At 30.9% G+C, this 16,827-nt stretch overlaps 3 protein-coding genes across 4 annotated transcripts in view; 2 read left to right on the top strand and 1 right to left on the bottom strand.

Annotated features, from left to right (window-relative positions):
- Positions 1–1,213: 1,213 nt before the first annotated feature.
- Positions 1,214–8,318, bottom strand: Membrin (golgi SNAP receptor complex member 2). Its single transcript, XM_089714610.1, has 4 exons — positions 7,994–8,318; positions 7,806–7,911; positions 7,469–7,649; positions 1,214–1,533 (listed from the first exon to the last, which is right to left on the bottom strand). The coding sequence occupies exons 1-4, from the start codon at positions 8,122–8,124 to the stop codon at positions 1,325–1,327; spliced, it is 627 nt and encodes a 208-aa protein (XP_089570736.1). The 5' UTR covers positions 8,125–8,318; the 3' UTR covers positions 1,214–1,324.
- LOC149489811 (multiple C2 and transmembrane domain-containing protein-like) overlaps positions 2,170–16,827 on the top strand; it is a 51,536-nt gene continuing 36,878 nt past the window's right edge. The window contains exon 1 of one of the 2 annotated variants that reach the window (XM_089714591.1): positions 2,170–2,549. In XM_089714591.1, coding sequence (XP_089570717.1) covers positions 2,545–2,549 — 5 coding nt within the window. In that variant the 5' untranslated portion in view covers positions 2,170–2,544. Of the gene's footprint in view, positions 2,550–15,571; positions 15,725–16,827 lie in introns of those variants that run through there. The other variant, XM_089714590.1, reaches the window with a different exon arrangement.
- M6 (neuronal membrane glycoprotein M6) lies at positions 8,591–10,643 on the top strand. Its single transcript, XM_089714569.1, has one exon. It carries the CDS (start codon positions 8,727–8,729, stop codon positions 9,474–9,476), a length of 750 nt encoding a protein of 249 aa, XP_089570695.1. The 5' UTR covers positions 8,591–8,726; the 3' UTR covers positions 9,477–10,643.

Here is a 16,827-nt window from a genome sequence, read left to right as displayed (position 1 = left end):
TAAGCCATACTTTCCATCTCGGATAGTGGGTATATATTTAATTAGTAACTTATGTATTAATTTGTATATTGTTATAAATGATGTGAGGAGTTTGTAATAAATATATCTAAGTAATATGCATCGAACAAAGAAATCGAATGCAGGCTAGATTTGTATGCGTTTCGTGTCCACGAATAGTTCTGTAGTAGTTAGTATCTGTTTTGATAGCTTAGCGTTTTATTTACATATTATCTAGTGGCCTTGTTTGTTTTTAACGTAGGTATTCTCACTATCCAATTAAAGTTTTAAGAGATTTACATGCTACAATCGAAGATAATCCAGACCTACGGTTTAAATGAAACAAAGAAAATGAAGTAATGAGGACGTCAATAACAGTTAAAAACGCATCGATTATTTATAACAAAAATGATATGTGTCCATCTGCTATGGCCATTGACCTATATGATAGCAATTATTAGTAATATTATTATTTTACTGACATAGTAAAATATAGTAGGCTGCGGCTGGTGTCCCACAACACATAAAAATTCTCGAAAGGGCCTCTGCGTGTTGGATCCGTGTCCCCACGTAAGCCTTCCAAAGATCCGGGTACCGTCCTTCTGGTGGTACCCGAGTATTATGGAAATGAGAAACATAATATTACTAATAATTGCTGCTTTAATTTTGCACTAGCTTTTATTATATAAATTAATAGTCCATGATATTCAACCACGAAGTGAATCAAAAACATAACGTTATTATTTCGCAGCTATTTACAAAGATTTTACCGGCCGCTTGTGTAATACCGGATAGCATACAAAAATAGAGGCAATATTCAATATTATGCACTTCTAAATAACATCGTCCGTTTGATTTTCGCATCATAATTCATAATGCTAATAATTATACAACTACAAATAATAATTTTATAATATATTAAATTTAATAAAGCATTATATTTACACAACATAAACTGCATAAAATGCAACTTTTAAATTTTAATGTAAAACCTTGGCCTTTGAGTTGCTACTCGATAGCATTAAAGTAACTGGGAATAAATACTGTTTTTCTTTTAAGTCTGTTGCTATTTATTAACCATTTATTATGTTATTGCGTCAACACATCAAATGTCGAGCGCATAGAGGAATCAGATTAGAATAATTACCTATTTATTAAACAATAGGTTTATTTTTAAAATTAAATTATGATGATCTCACAAAGAAAACAACAAACGGTAGGTATAATCTATTTAATTGTAATTCCTTTTATACACAAACAATACAACGTAGCAACGATAAATATTCTTAAAAAATAAATGTCTTACAAGCAAATAGGTACAATATATCTATGTTAGATATATAATAACGAGGACAATCACAGATAACGTTACAAACATTCCACCATAAAGCACGTATTTGTCTTGAGAGACCCTCCTCTCTATAAGGGAGATTGTTGCATTGGATAGCCCTAATGTGTTAGCCAAGTCTATAAGCCTGCGGTGGGCACCCTTCAATGTCTCGCGGTTGTAGCGAAGCGTCTCCAGAATATTTGATCCTGTAAAAAAAAAATAACTGTAAAACATATTTCACTCCTATAATGTTCGTTAGGGTGGCATTTGTTTACTGTATTGTATAGTGTAGAATAACGAATTGGATTTTTGAAGTGAAACTTCTATACGGAGTAAAATAAGGAGTAAGGCGATGATTTTGGTATAGACTGCATTTTGCCGAAGAATTTTAAATTTAATTTTATTTTTAATTTTCACTTCTGAAACCTGTGCTCGGCACACACGCCGAGCTTTTTTTTTGATAATTAACTTTTCTTAAGTAGGAATATAATAAAAAGCGCTATTGTTTAACTCTAGGTAGGTAGGTACGTTACTATAATTTTTTATCGATGGAATAATAATTAATAATTATTATTGGTTTATATTCAATAGATTGTATAAAATATATTATATCAAAAAAATTGTTAGTCACGAGTAAAGAATAAAACTAAAATCATAATTATTCAAACCTGAAAGAAAACAACGTCATATCAAATAATTCCTAAAACTTTGTTGACGTGTTTATTCAAATTCAAACATTCATATTTTTGTATAATTAATATCACCTAAACACAGTTATAAATAATTAACATAACAGGTTTCGACAAATACCTATATCGACATCTATTGTCAAGGTTAAATAGTTTACCTTCATTGCAGAGTTGTTTAAAAATACAAAATACTACGAAGGTAGATATCGCCGAGTCATATTCCTAAATCTCGGTGCTGACGATAATTTGAGAGCCTCGTGCAGTTCCCATGAACAGAAATCTCAAAGGCTTGCAATCATTTAATTAACTCGAACGTGATAATAATTAACTACTTGTATCGTAGATGTTGTTTAGAGTAGTGTGGAACAAACTTTGCGCGACTTTGATCGGACTCGTTTTTATTGAAACCATATAATAAATAGAATGGCTTGGTTCTATCGATAGATATTTTTCGTAGTGTATCTTCTATACACAAAATAGTTCAGTGATAATAAATAATAGTGTACCGGACGCGAATGACAATTCAAAATGTGGTGAGTAATTATTTGTTACCTATTGAAATACACGAAGACGTCAAATTGCGTTCATAAATCGACACTTCCACCTTCCTTTGATTTAACACAATACGGCCGAGGCAAAACTATTGTGTTGAAACTATTATAATTACACTTGTTATACACCAACGAAATATTGTCTTCACTATCCTATGGACACACACCAACTGAACTTGTTCCAATAGTAATTAAGATTATACGGGAAACCACTGAAGTGTACTGTCGTCGAGTTTTGAACGCATCGGTTCTGTGTTTAATAGATGTTTGCATGATCCACGTAGTTACTCGGCCAACAATTAAATAATTAAATATTCCCTCTGTTAAAATATGGACATTACTTACATAATCACGTGTTTCTAACTTCTAACGTTTTTATTATTCATTATTTTTCTGTCGGCATACTGATGTATACAAATCAGTATTAAGTAATAATATAGTTGGTACCTAATTGTTACTGAGGAATTGTCATTAAAATCAAGCCTGTGTCGCGATTCATACTATAACTAACTCTTTCAATTATTTATACATACGATCTTTTACATTAATTTTATTATTACTTTCTATTGATTATTGTAGGTAAAGAGATATAAATCTTAAATTATGGATAATAATTACTTAAGCAAATACTAATATGTAATTAAAAAGTATGTTTAAAGTTTTCATCGCTCAAAAACATAGATAGGTCATGACATTTTTTTTAGATAAAATTTATTACCTACTTTATATTTTTTGCACAAAAAAAATCATAAAATATTTAAGCAAAACACGTTTTTACCAAATATAAAATTTCCTAAAGATAAAATTTTGTAGAATAAGAATTTTTAAACGAAGCTGTTTACGTAGGTATCTGCCTAATTTATATTTATCTTTTTACTATTTATTATACAGTTTATGTTTAATTACTTTGAATAGATTAACTTTTTTGCTTTTCTGTACATCTAATAAAATATTTTAAACAAAAAGGTACCTATTTTATTGTGCTAAATAACATGCGAAAAAACACGACTAGATTTTTTTTAGAAAATACTTAAACTAAAATTTAACACAGAAGGGAACAAATATAAATCATCATCATCATCAGCCCATATTCGTTCCCACTGCTGGGGCACGGGCCTCCTCTGAGTGTACAGGCCGGAATCAGACACGCTGGCCAAGTGCGGGTTGGTGGCAAATATAATTAATAATACCTATTTACCTAAATCAAATGTACAGTTTAGTAAAGTATTTACGAATACTTTTAAAATGACTCAAAATAACGCTTTAAATTGTAAGCAGCATGAGTTGCCTTACAGAGATCGCTGTCAGCGATAAGGCCGCCCTCTGTACATTGTTAAATGAGTTAATAAGTGTTTTAAATTGTCCTATATGGTGTACAATAAATAATTTTTCATTCATTCATTCATTCATGTTACGGATCACATTTTGTCGACAGATTACAATCTCGCTAGTTTTTAATCTGGTGATTTTAATGTAAATAATTTTACGGTGAGATACTTATGGTGCCAGTTACAGGTAAATAATTCACTGTGTTCCGCCAATAAACACTAATATATCGTGGTATTTGCTGAACGTGTAACTAGCATAACTGATCAATGTCAATATTTAATACATAATAGATTTCTAGATTTCTCGATTCCATTTGACGACCTCTTGAATGTGATGATTATTGAATATAAAAGCTGGTCAACTTTCTGAACATTGGATGCGGGACTTTTGTAAAAAATTGCAGTTTCTATGTGCAGATTTTTCCGACGTCATCAGATATAGGCGCTATCTATCCTATATCCTGGTCCACCAAACTTATTGTTTCTTGTCCAAGCCGTTTTTTTAGGGTTCCGTAGCCAAAATGGCAAAAACGGAACCCTTATAGTTTCGTCATGTCCGTCTGTCCGTCTGTCCGTCTGTCACAGCCGATTTACTCGGAAACTATAAGTACTACAGTGATGAAATTTGATGGGAATATGTGTTGTATGAACCGCTACAAAAATATGACACTAAATAGTAAAAAAAAGAATTGGGGGTGGGGCCCCCCATACATGTAACTGAGGGATGAAATTTTTTTTTTCGATGTACATACCCGTGTGGGGTATCAATGGAAAGGTCTTTTAAAATGATATAAAGTTTTCTAAAAAACATTTTTCTTAAAGTGAACGGTTTTTGAGATATCAGCTCTCAAAGTCGTAAAAAGTATGTCCCCCCCCCTCTATTTTTATAACTACGGGGTATAAAATTCTAAAAAAAATAGAGGTGATGCATGCTAATTAACTCTTTCAACGATTTTTGGTTTGATCAAAGTATCTCTTATAGTTTTTGAGATAGGTTGATTTAACTGTAATTTATTATATTTGCTGCTACGGAACCCTTTGTGCGCGAGCCCGACTCGCACTTGGCCGGTTTTATTTTCTCTTGTTTAATTCGCGCAACAGAGTTTACCCTACATTTATTCCCCACCGAAGCGTACGAAATTAAAGAAATTATAACTCTTTTCCAATTTTCACGCAAAAAAACGGGACATGCAGAACGCATCCAACTTTTTGCGGGAATATTTTACTAATTCTTACAAAACGGGCCAAGATGATGCCCCAGAATGGGGTATATTTATATGTAATATTCAGCAAGAAAGCTGACTTAAAATTTACATTATAAATAATATATTATCGTGCTGGTGAACCATCAATGATAGCAGACATCTATCAAGTATCAATAAAAACTAAACTGACGAATCATACTTTAAATCATAAATACTTTACGTGTGAGAGGCGCCTGAGTCCTTATTTATCACGTTCATTCATAGATTCATTTTTTATTTGAAATATAAGTAACTACGAGCTAGTTTTTATGTCACAAGCATCTCACATATGCATAGTAAATACTACTATTAGCAACGGAAACGTTTATGGTCTAATCAGTTGGAATGTAGAAGAGATGGAATATGCAAATATTCTCTAACTTTTCTGCCAAAATGCAATTTTACTATAATACATATACTCATCAGACAGAGGGTTCTTTTTTTAATTATTTGTTTATAGTATTAATAGCAATGTTAGTCGAAAAAACATTTAAAATTTAAAAAAATAGGAAACCGCACTATAACTTCAGAAGACATAATTTGGCGCCAAATTTAAATTTTTTTAATGATTTTTTAATACACTCACAATTAATACGAATGAAGTCATCTCACCTCCTTATAAGCAAATATTTAATATACATTTTAGATATTCATGAGCAAACTATTCTTTCTATACAAAAAACATACATCCATACTAATATTAAAATGCGAAAGTAACTCTGTCTGTCTGTCTGTTACTCAATCACGCCTAAACTACTGAGCCAATTTGCATGAAATTTGGTTTGGAGATATTTTGATACCCGAGAAAGGACATAGGCTACTTTTTATCCTGGGAAAATGACGCAATCCCGGAAATCCCGCGGGAATGGGAACTATGCGGGTTTTTCTTAGACTGCGCGGGCGAAGCCGCGGGCGGAAACCTAGTACATAATATATTCATAATGAGAAAGTATTTAGGTATGTATCAAGGTAATAAGTTTAAGTTACTTTAACACATAATTTTTATACATGTTATATTTAACTAGGGTTCTACCTGTGGCTTCACTCACATACTCAAAAAAAAACCCGCATAGTTCCCGCTCACAGAGGATTTCCAGGAAAAAACTATGTTGTATGTCTTCCAAATCGCTTCAGTGGTTTAGGTGTAAATAAGCAACAGACAGAGTTACTTTCATATTTTTAATTTATAATATTAAAATAAATAGGGGATAGAATAATCTCAGCTTCATTGATATGCATATAAAAATTAAATAACAAAAACACTGGGTAGAAACATAAAATTGTTATAAATTCTCCATTGATTTGCTTTATTTCATTCAATTGAAACTAGATGGCGCTATATTAAATAAATAGGTTGTATTGGAGAATTATATGAGAAGTTATGAAACTAGTATTGAATAAACTTAATAGTTGTGTGGTTTATTTCAAATCTAACAGCTCAATTAGAATTGTATGAGTATTTTAAGGCCACTCTCGCACTGAAATGTTGCATAAAATCATTCAAATTATAGATAATGCAACATTTTTCGTGTGTGTTTTGAACACCATGATATCTAGCTGTTTCTCACAATTCAAACAAACTGTACATATTTCTCTAACTACAGATTTCCCGTGTTTTTCAATTCCATTAAATAATGATAATTTATCACTTCTTAATGCATGACCATTTATGAACTTGGGAAAAATATTGGAGTGTATTTCTTTTTAGAGCTAGCGCGCACGAGCAACTTTGTCTCCGCAACTATTTTGTCTCTCCCATCAATTGTATGGGGAGTTGCGTCGCTACGTGCGCGCACTTTCACACTAGCCCATGGGTGGAGAGACAAAATAGTTGCGGAGACAAAATAGTTGCGGAGACAAAGTTGCTCGTGCGCGCTAGCTCTTATAGTTTTAAATGAAATGATATTATTTATGTGTAAGATGGTTGTGTTGGCAGGTAGTTTCAAATTTTACAAACCTGTGACAAGTTTTTCTAAATGTGTAGCTACATCACTGCCAAGTATCATCAAAATCCGCTTTAGCATAGAAGTGGATTCAAATTAAATACGCTTACAATGCTAAAGCAAGACTGATTAGTCGACTTTAATTTTTTTAATACATTGCAATACACAATGAGCGCGTGATTGTTAGTTGTCCAAATATTTAATCAAAAGCAAACCGATACAGCTTTTTGACTTATTTATTGATCGACTCTTGAGTTGACAGTTTGGGCGGTTCAAATATTGATATATACTAATTATGAGACACAACAAAATAGTTGTTCAACTACAAGTTGTATGTATGTGCTAGACCTAACTGAAATTTTTAATACAAACATGAAATAACAAACCTGTATGTAACATTTCATCAACATGCGTATGTGAGTTCTGTAATGATGTATTTTCCTGTGCCATATAGTCCACAGTGATAGCCATGTGATCATTCCCAAAACGTCTGCTTAGCAATTGGTCCCTTTCTGTCCTTTCTTGTTCCCGCCTTCGTCTTTTATTTTGAGCATTTATTAGTGACGCCTGTAATTGCACAATAAATGATGATAAGATATAATTTATTATATCACTGTAAAAGAGTGATTTGATGTAGAAGTTCTAGAACATTTTTAAAGTTTTGCAATCACTTATACTTTAATATTAATCAAACCATCTTAAATAACTGTATTCATTGACTACCTGTATATGTTTATTGTCATATTTAAGTTGGTCCACCCTCATCTTTGCCATAGGTCTTTGATTGATAGGTGTTTTAAACACCATAATATCTAGTTTCTCACAATTCCTGAAAGTTAAAAAATGCGCGTATTAATTAATTTCCATCATAACATAGGAAAAATTTAAGAATACCTATAGGTATTTCTTACCCATTAATCTGGTTTATCCTCAATTGAATATCATTTTCAATTTTTTCTGGATTAGTATCATTATCAAGTTTATGAAATAAATCAGTAGTTTCTTGTATTAATTGACTGGTCTGATGATAAAGTACCTCCATGGCAAGAGCTTCATAAAATAGTTAATTATTTTATTTATCCTTGACGAATAAGTTTTAGAAGTCTTTGTTGCAGCCGACACTAAGTCCCTGTAATGTAAATGTTACGCTTCAAAAGGTTTTCTTATAAATAACTATTGATAGGTACTTAATTTTTGTTTGGACCAAATTTTAAAATATGTTTCAAAGTGGAAACTGGAAACATCAATAATTTGAGTAATAATTTTAACTGTCAACTCAAACGTCATTTCGACGTGGCTATTCTGTATCGTCCAGACACGATGATCTGAATCAAAGATTTCTTAATATTTTATTTAATAATGTAAAGAAGTAATTTAAAATATTATGTACTAAAATATATTTTTTGAATAATAATTTCACATCTTCAGTGTTGAAACTTCTACACTCCATACTAATAGTTTTACGATTAATAATCTGTGCTTTTCTTTGAATTTGTCAGTTGTGTTTGTATCTGTGGCGTGAAATATGATACATCAGACATCAGTCAACATTTCTTTCTTCCAACTGTAGACTACAATTTCTAAATAGATAATAAGTAAACAAGGATTATATTCTGTTTTGTGTAAAAGTGATAACTTGGAACAATGGGTGATACGTGTCAAGCTTGCCTTACGAGAATCCCCCATGCGACTCTCATAGCTACAATAATGTGTTGTCTGGGCGTGGGGGTATTTTGTGGAACTATGTATCGAGGATCGGCACTTTCTATTTTGATGTTCGATGAAGTTTTTCACTTTCGTCTAATATGGATCGAGGCATTGCAGATGATATTCATCGTCGGTAGTGCTTGTATGGCTGCATTGGGTTTCATGTTGTTATGTTTAGGTTGCCTAACTACAGGTGCCACTCGACAAAAGGTTTATCGGGTATGGAGAGCTAGAGTCGGTGGAAGGATATCTTGCGCAATATTCATGATAATCACGTACATTCTCACATTCACCTGGCTTATTCTCCTCGGATTTCTTGTTATCACCACATTCTTGTTTACAATATTTTGGAAGCTTTGTTCAAAGCCGAGAAACATAGACTTATCGACGTGCATTGATTTTACTCAATTTGACTTTATGTTTCCGTCTTCTGTAAGGCAAGAAGATATGAAAATTTGTGAAGCACACAAAGTGAAATTATTCTGTAAAGACTATGTCGAAAAGGCTGAATTTATGTTTATATTGGCAATGGTTTCTTGCATTCTCGTTATTTTAAGTTTAGTTCACTATTTGATGTGTCTGTCTGCTAACTATGCACACATTCGTGACCATGAGAAATTCCAAGAATTGCAAGAGCTGCAATACCTCACAAACCCTGACTTGCATGCTTCTAAAGACAGATTCTAGTATATGGCCCGCGCACCTTTACTGCGCTCCCTCGAGGCCACTACTAAAATGTGACAAAATTAAGAAAGATGTTAAGGAACTATATTGTGTTCACTGTTTAAAATATAGAAAGACTGAAAATCAGTGGAAACAAATATAAGTATAGTACACCTCTTGATTAAAACATATCTTGATGTTTCAACCACTGAAATTTTGCACTTTAGTGCACATTTTTTATAAGATTGATTTATAATTCAACATTCCTTAGTTTAAGATTGTGAACATTATACAGTTGATAAGTAGCCATGCATATTTGCAAGTATTAAGTAATCTTCAGTATTCAGTACTTGTTTTTCAATGACGGTAAAGACAGAATATAAATAAATGTTATTTAGTTTTCCATTTTGCACAAAATGTTGACTGTTTTTTTATTCTGCATTAAGGTAACATGATGAAAAGTTGTTATATGAAACTGAAAAAATACCCACTGAAAAAATAGCAAATTGGATAGTTTTAATTATAAGTATTTGTATGTTATCATAATTATTGTATCTAGATATAAATCAAAATTTGTAATTGAATAAAACAATTGTGACATTGCAACTTACAGTTCAATTAAAATAGTACAATAGATTTAATATAAGATAAGACAAAATATTACTAATATGACTCTAAATTGATTCTTATAAATATGCCAAAAAGTTTTTAAACTAATTTCATTACAATTAATTTGATTTATAGTAAATATCTTAACACTTTAAAAATACAACATATTGATTGAAACTTGGACTGTGTACCAGGCAGTTAAATATTAGGTTAGTTAGAAAGCATTTAAAAATGCATTTTAAAATGTTTACATTATTTTTTTGTGAAGTTTTTTGTATCTATTTACAGCTATAAGGCACGTCACAGGCTTAATTTATATAATACAGCTAAATATTAATAAGTTAGTTGTAGCCACAATAGTTATAAGGTTATTTAGCATAGCTAAGAATAATTTTGAAATCTATTTATTCATAACTTTTGTTATAGTTTATATACTCAAATGTTTAAGACAATAATACAAACACTTAATCATAGTATTATATCCCGACATAAAAGGATTTCTTCCAGTTTTGTAGCTTAGTTTGAGCACTCCAGTACATATATTATCATCTTATAAGTAACCAATAAAATGTTCATTTTTAATTTGTTTTTTTTTTTCTTTTGTTTCTCATTGCAGTATGTATTCTACTTTTATAATTGGGTTTAATTCTTGAACATTGAACTAAGGGTCAATAAAATTTAAGTTCCTAGAACGAATGAATGAATCATAGCAATGTTAATGATCAATTAAAATTTAAAGCATTCATACAACTATGTATAAAGTGTTGAATTTATGATATGTTTGAGATATACCTATATTTATTTTTAAAATCAATCTAATACCTACTAGAAAATAAAATATATTTATACTTATTGCAAGCTTATTGCTACCAAATTGAATACCAGTCAATTCTTGAGAAAGTTATGTCATTAATGTAATTTCTATTGTTTTTCTCGCTATCTTCCAAAATCAATTTGAGAAAAAAAACCTTTACAATAATTTGTGCTGTTCATGTTATTGTTTGTAATTTATAGATGGCGTTAGCTGTACTGTAATAGCACAGATCATAATAGTTCAATTCAATTTAGTGGACTATTAATTATTATTGTCTCTTGGCAGATACTCCGATAATATTATTGTTTATACTTTATACCTAATGTTACACATAATTTCCCAAAAATAAAAATAAATTGAATGGCAAAAGTCATCCTAAGTAGTACCTATGTAAGACGTAAGTACTAATAATTATTATAAATGCGAAAGTTTGTGAGTATGTATTGATGTTTGTTACTCTATAAATTGCACTATTTTGATTTATCCCGCAAATCCCACAGAAACGGAACTAGGTATGCAGGTTTTCTTTTCCGCCCGCCTTTCCGGAAATTTATAAGTATGTTGGTAGTCATATATAGATTATGTATAACTTGTGGAACTAGGTATGTGTCGGTTTCATTTTCTTGCTTTATCGGCCCATGGAATAATTCGCAAATAGTTTTTTTATTTTTATTCAATCAGTCAACCGTTGACTAGAACAACAATAGCTGTTAAAGTCGGATAAAGTTATGCTGAAATGGATTTAAAGTCGATTCACGATTTAGGCAAGACGTACCTAGTCAATCGACCTCGGTGTTAAACCTTTTGTTTGCTATCATATCCTGATGTTTAAAGTCCAAATATTCATTCGATCGAGGTCTAAAATATATTTACTTATGAACAGAAATAGGTAGGTACTTAGTTACTAGAGGTGTTTCCTCTCACCCAAGAATGTTTGAAATTCATTGAATTACAATTACTTAGAATTATAATGCAGCTCAGGCCACAATTAATATTTAAATAAAAAGCTCAAGATAGCTGCAAAAAAGCATCAAAATTATTTGAAAGTTAAATAAATAATAAAAAATTGTAACGATTTTATCTTAATTTTTTTTTCCTTGAATAAATCCTAATTTCTAACACTTGTACGTTGTATTTACTTTTAAAGATAAAGATTTGTAACTAAATTACATTTTAATAAAGCATACCCAAGTGTTATTTAGTTTGTTTTTAATGATCCTGAACTTTTGACAATTCAACACGCAACATGTTACATGCCAGTGACTTTTGAGGGCTAATAACGCAAGAGATCGTACCAATTTTCAACATAATAGGTAGGCAACTTACTAGGTACTACAGTGGTACTACATATGAGTTACATCTAAAGTATAAGATTACATATATTCTATCCTACTTGCCCATAGGTAGGTATATTTTTTTTAATTAAGTACCTCAATTATTTGACATACTATTGTGATTAAAAAGCAATATCGTATTGCTTTGAATTGAAGCTATTTATTTAATAATGTTATCGATTTCTAAGTGAGAAGGTTAATACCACGCGCATAACAAATGCAAATCTCTTGGCCTGAGGACCCTAGAGGTTTATCAACCTCTGGTGTCCCTCGTGCACAAATGCGTGTCCACTGTCCACTAAGCGCGATCCGGGACCGAAATTTACAAGGTCTTTGCATCATATTAATCAAATGGTGCGGTCTGCTTAATGATAATAAATTACGTAACTATTGATAAGATCTAAAAAAAGCTACGGAATTCTCTGTCGTTTTGGGAACGTCGGCTAAAAAACTAAGACATAGATAGGTATAGGTAAGCATGGTATAAGGTAGATATAAAAATATGCCATATTTTTATCCAATTTTATCGCCAATTTTACACTAGCGGCCTAATATATTAGCTGTATACTTTTCTACATACCTACCTACATATTATTTCGATAAAGAAATCTATATAATATATAAAACTCAAAGGTGACTTATATAGTGATCTATCAACGCACAGCCCAAACCACTGGACGTATCGGGCTGAAATTTGGCATGCAGGAAGATGTCATAACGTAGGCGTCCCCTAAGAAAGGATTTTAAGGATAGGTTTTATCCCGGAAATCCCACGGGAACGGGAACATTGCGGGTTTTTCTTTGAAAACGCGGGCGAAGCCGCGGGCGGAAAGCTAGTTCAATATAAGTTCCTATCTACTTAACTATGATTAGGTACCTAGATATTTTAATTCACACTTGTCAAATAGGTATTTGAATTGTGGCTAGAATTTTCCAAAACAAAATTTGGTAGTTAGGTAGGCAGGTATTATATTTCTAAAATTTTAATTAAAAACTATTAAGTATATTCAGTTTAATAACTTGTTTAGGCCGTCTATAGGAAATGACGGACTACCTACGGCAAAAGCCAGTTGGCAGTTCCGTGATAAAAATGCGAATGTTATTTTTATGTAAATAAAATATTAATTAAACAGTGTAAAATTAACCTCGGAGCAATGTACGTGCTTGATAAGCTGTAAGTTTAAATTGAGATATAATATATTTTATTGTAATTCTAACGCTTCATAAGTAGGTATGTATATTCCCAATTTGTAAAAATTGAAAGCACTTAAGTACTTAAATATTATTATTTCTACATCAAAACTATACTATCATCTGTATAATATCAACCTATATTATTATTATCGACGATTAACGATATTCGATCCATAGGTATTATTTTGTGCTTTGATTTGGGAACAACTTATTAAAAGTGACTTACTACCTCCTTAAAAATAATACCTAGGTACTTTTACGTGAATAAAACATACCATGTGGTAAAAAATAAATGATTTCATCGTGTGATTAATGTAGAGATTTGAGTAGATTTATGTTGATCGAACATAAATCGATAAGGTTTTGATTTGAAAATATTTTTGTATAGTGTACCATAACTAGGTACCTATACAATAATTAAAAAACGACTATTATGAATCATAATAATATTAATTTTTAACATTTTTAAATTACCTAACTACTTTAAATAACAAACGCTCAAACGTTTGTACTTACCTACAGTGTCAGCAAAGTTTTTGAATTGTGATATTTTTTCATGTATTCGTATTCCTTACTACCTTCCTCGGATTGATCCTAACGGCTGTCCTACCGCCATAAATTATCCCTGCATTCCATAAACTTAGTAGGTACTTTAGACTTATAATTTAAAATATTGCAAAATTACAAGGCTAACATTTTTGTCATTTTCAAAGGGAACTCCATTAAGTCCGTTTTATCCGAATTGAGAATGTTTCTGTGATTTGCTTTCAAAAATGATCTACCACACAATTATAAGATAAGAGAGCTCTTTAGCTGTTCTGAAAAACTTGAAAATTACCTAGGTAACTGAAATTTCGTTCATATTATCTACATTTTTATAAAAGAATTAGTAGTGCGTAACAAAATAAATTATATCTTTTAAAAATATATCTAAGTATATCTAACAATGAGTGATCTGTAATGGAAAATCACGTGTAGGTTACCTACACCTTACCAGAAGAGAACAATAAATCTTTACACCACTATTGACTAAGTTCAGTTCCCAATAATAGAAATAACGAGTTGAACTAGATTTATTCATAATTATTATATTAAAACTGGATATGAACAAAGGGGAATTACAAAAACCTTTGATTTTACTTACAACTTATTAGTATTATGTCTTTAGATCACGCAGTATAGAACCTATGCTTGCTTTTTTCATTGAATTGATCTATTAAATACATTCAATATAATTTCAATAATTATAATAAAATAATGAAATCATAGCAAATAGGTAGGTACCTACTACTATCAATAAAAACAGACTAAAAAGCATTGCTCAAAACTCTAAAGTATAAATACATATCTAGTTAACACAAACATTATAAATTAGATAAAATTGGATAATTTAGGAAAACATTATGTTCCATCTGTAACGTTCCATGTAGGTCTAGTTATACTTCGTTTAAAATTTATTAAATTCCACAATGTATCAATTATTGTGAGTACTATCTAATATAACCTTTGTAATCTATTCAGGCGGAAAAACTTCATTAAATATTGTTTAGAACAAGTCGTCGTCCCTGATTCTATGAACTACGGTAGTTAAAACAAACCACAAAAACCAAAAAAGGCAAATTTATTACACATCTACATAATATTACAAAGCTAATAAATCTTATACAATTAACGATGGCAATTTTTATGATGCTTGTCTTCATTGAAAACAAAATAAAATTGCAATACATTACCGGCATTTCAGCTATTCACAATAGATACCTACATGATTTACCTACTCTCATGTAAAGCTTAAAAATCAAAATGGTAAACGGTTAAAATTTATTTAAAATGATGTGTTATATAGGTATTTATTACTTTATATGTCTAATAAAAATATTAAACAACTTTAAGATCATTGTACACTGTTCGATTAATTACGTAGGTAGTAGATATGTATTTTATTATAGAGTAGGGATAGGGATGATACCTTCTTAATACAGTGTAAATGTTTATAAATATGACCGTAGATATATGAATTATTAATCGATTCCATTTAATCGCAGAACGGGTATAAATGATATAAAAATATATTTCTCAAACACGTTTTATGTTTTTTATTTAGAATTTGATTGGCCGTCACTGGGCGCTACCAAAGCCACGTTCTAAGCACAGTTGTATTTTTCGTTTGTTATTGAACGCTTCCTTTATTATTTTTAAAGTATTTAGAATTAAATACATTTTATATAACGAATGTGAATAATTTATGACAGTAGTTTGGTAAAACTCTTCAAGCTAGTTGAAAAATAATCCGTGATGGATTTAGGCAACATCGTTTTATGGTAAGTGATAGAATACACGTATTTAAAAATGTTAGGTAATATAGATTATTGATTTTAAAACGCATATTTTTAGTTGTTCAGCTTAAATACCTGAAATTGATTTAAATACTACCCAACGAAATCTTTACATGTTGCAACTTTAAATAAAGTGTAATGAGTGCTAAGAATTACCTAAATTTTGAAGCTTTTTGCTCTCTAAGACAACCGCCATAATTACTATGGTAACGTATATATAGGGTAAAAGTGGGATAGATGCCCCACTTTTTGAAATAGCCTCATAATTTTAAAAACATGAATCTTATACGAACACTTTGTATGAATAGAGCTAGGTTAATTATCTGTTTTGAATTACTATATATATTTTTTATCCTATCATTTATAGATGATGTGTAATAAATATTTTTGTAGAACACCTTTTTTGAGGATAGATGCCTACCTAGTTGGATAGTTGCCCCACCATGAAAATACTAAGGAGGATAGATGCCTACAGAGTGGGATAGATGCCTTACATACTCTATAAACGCGAAATCTAATAAAATTTATATGATAAACCAGCAAATGTCATGTTAACATAGTTGTTCTGTTGTCCAAGAATATACTTGCGCTCGCACTCCTTCTTTTCTTTTGTATTTTCGTGGCGTGGTTCTCCTACAATCAGTATAAGGGCAGATCATTAATAAGTGAGTATACATAACAAAAAAAAGCAAATTAAAGGAGTAAAATCGGTTAACATAGAGAAAACCTCTGACGCAATCAGGTAAAAATATAAACAGTACCTGTGATTATCGATAATAACATGTACATATGTATGGAGGGATGGATGCCCTTAGAGGCCCCTAAGGGCATCTATCCCTCGAAAAAAAAGGGGCAACTATACTTTTTGATAAGGATAGCTGCCCCAGTATTTTTTTTTTTTATTAAATAAAAACAAATGAGCCAATATTTTCACTTAGATTTGTACTTAATGAACTAGTGTATAGACATAATAAGAAATATAGTGAAATTTATTAATACTTATAAAGTTATGCAAAGGCAAATATCAACCTTTTTAAATTTTAACGTGTTCGTGAAGTTCGCCGCGGATATTATTACACGCACTAGCG

The sequence above is a fragment of the Colias philodice genome, chromosome 3 (genome assembly GCF_061535455.1).
Source record: "Colias philodice isolate Cphi_HAF_F1 chromosome 3, ilColPhil1 Martin Lab GWU primary, whole genome shotgun sequence".
Taxonomy (NCBI): domain Eukaryota; kingdom Metazoa; phylum Arthropoda; class Insecta; order Lepidoptera; family Pieridae; genus Colias; species Colias philodice.
This window is presented reverse-complemented; position numbering and strand designations above follow the sequence as displayed.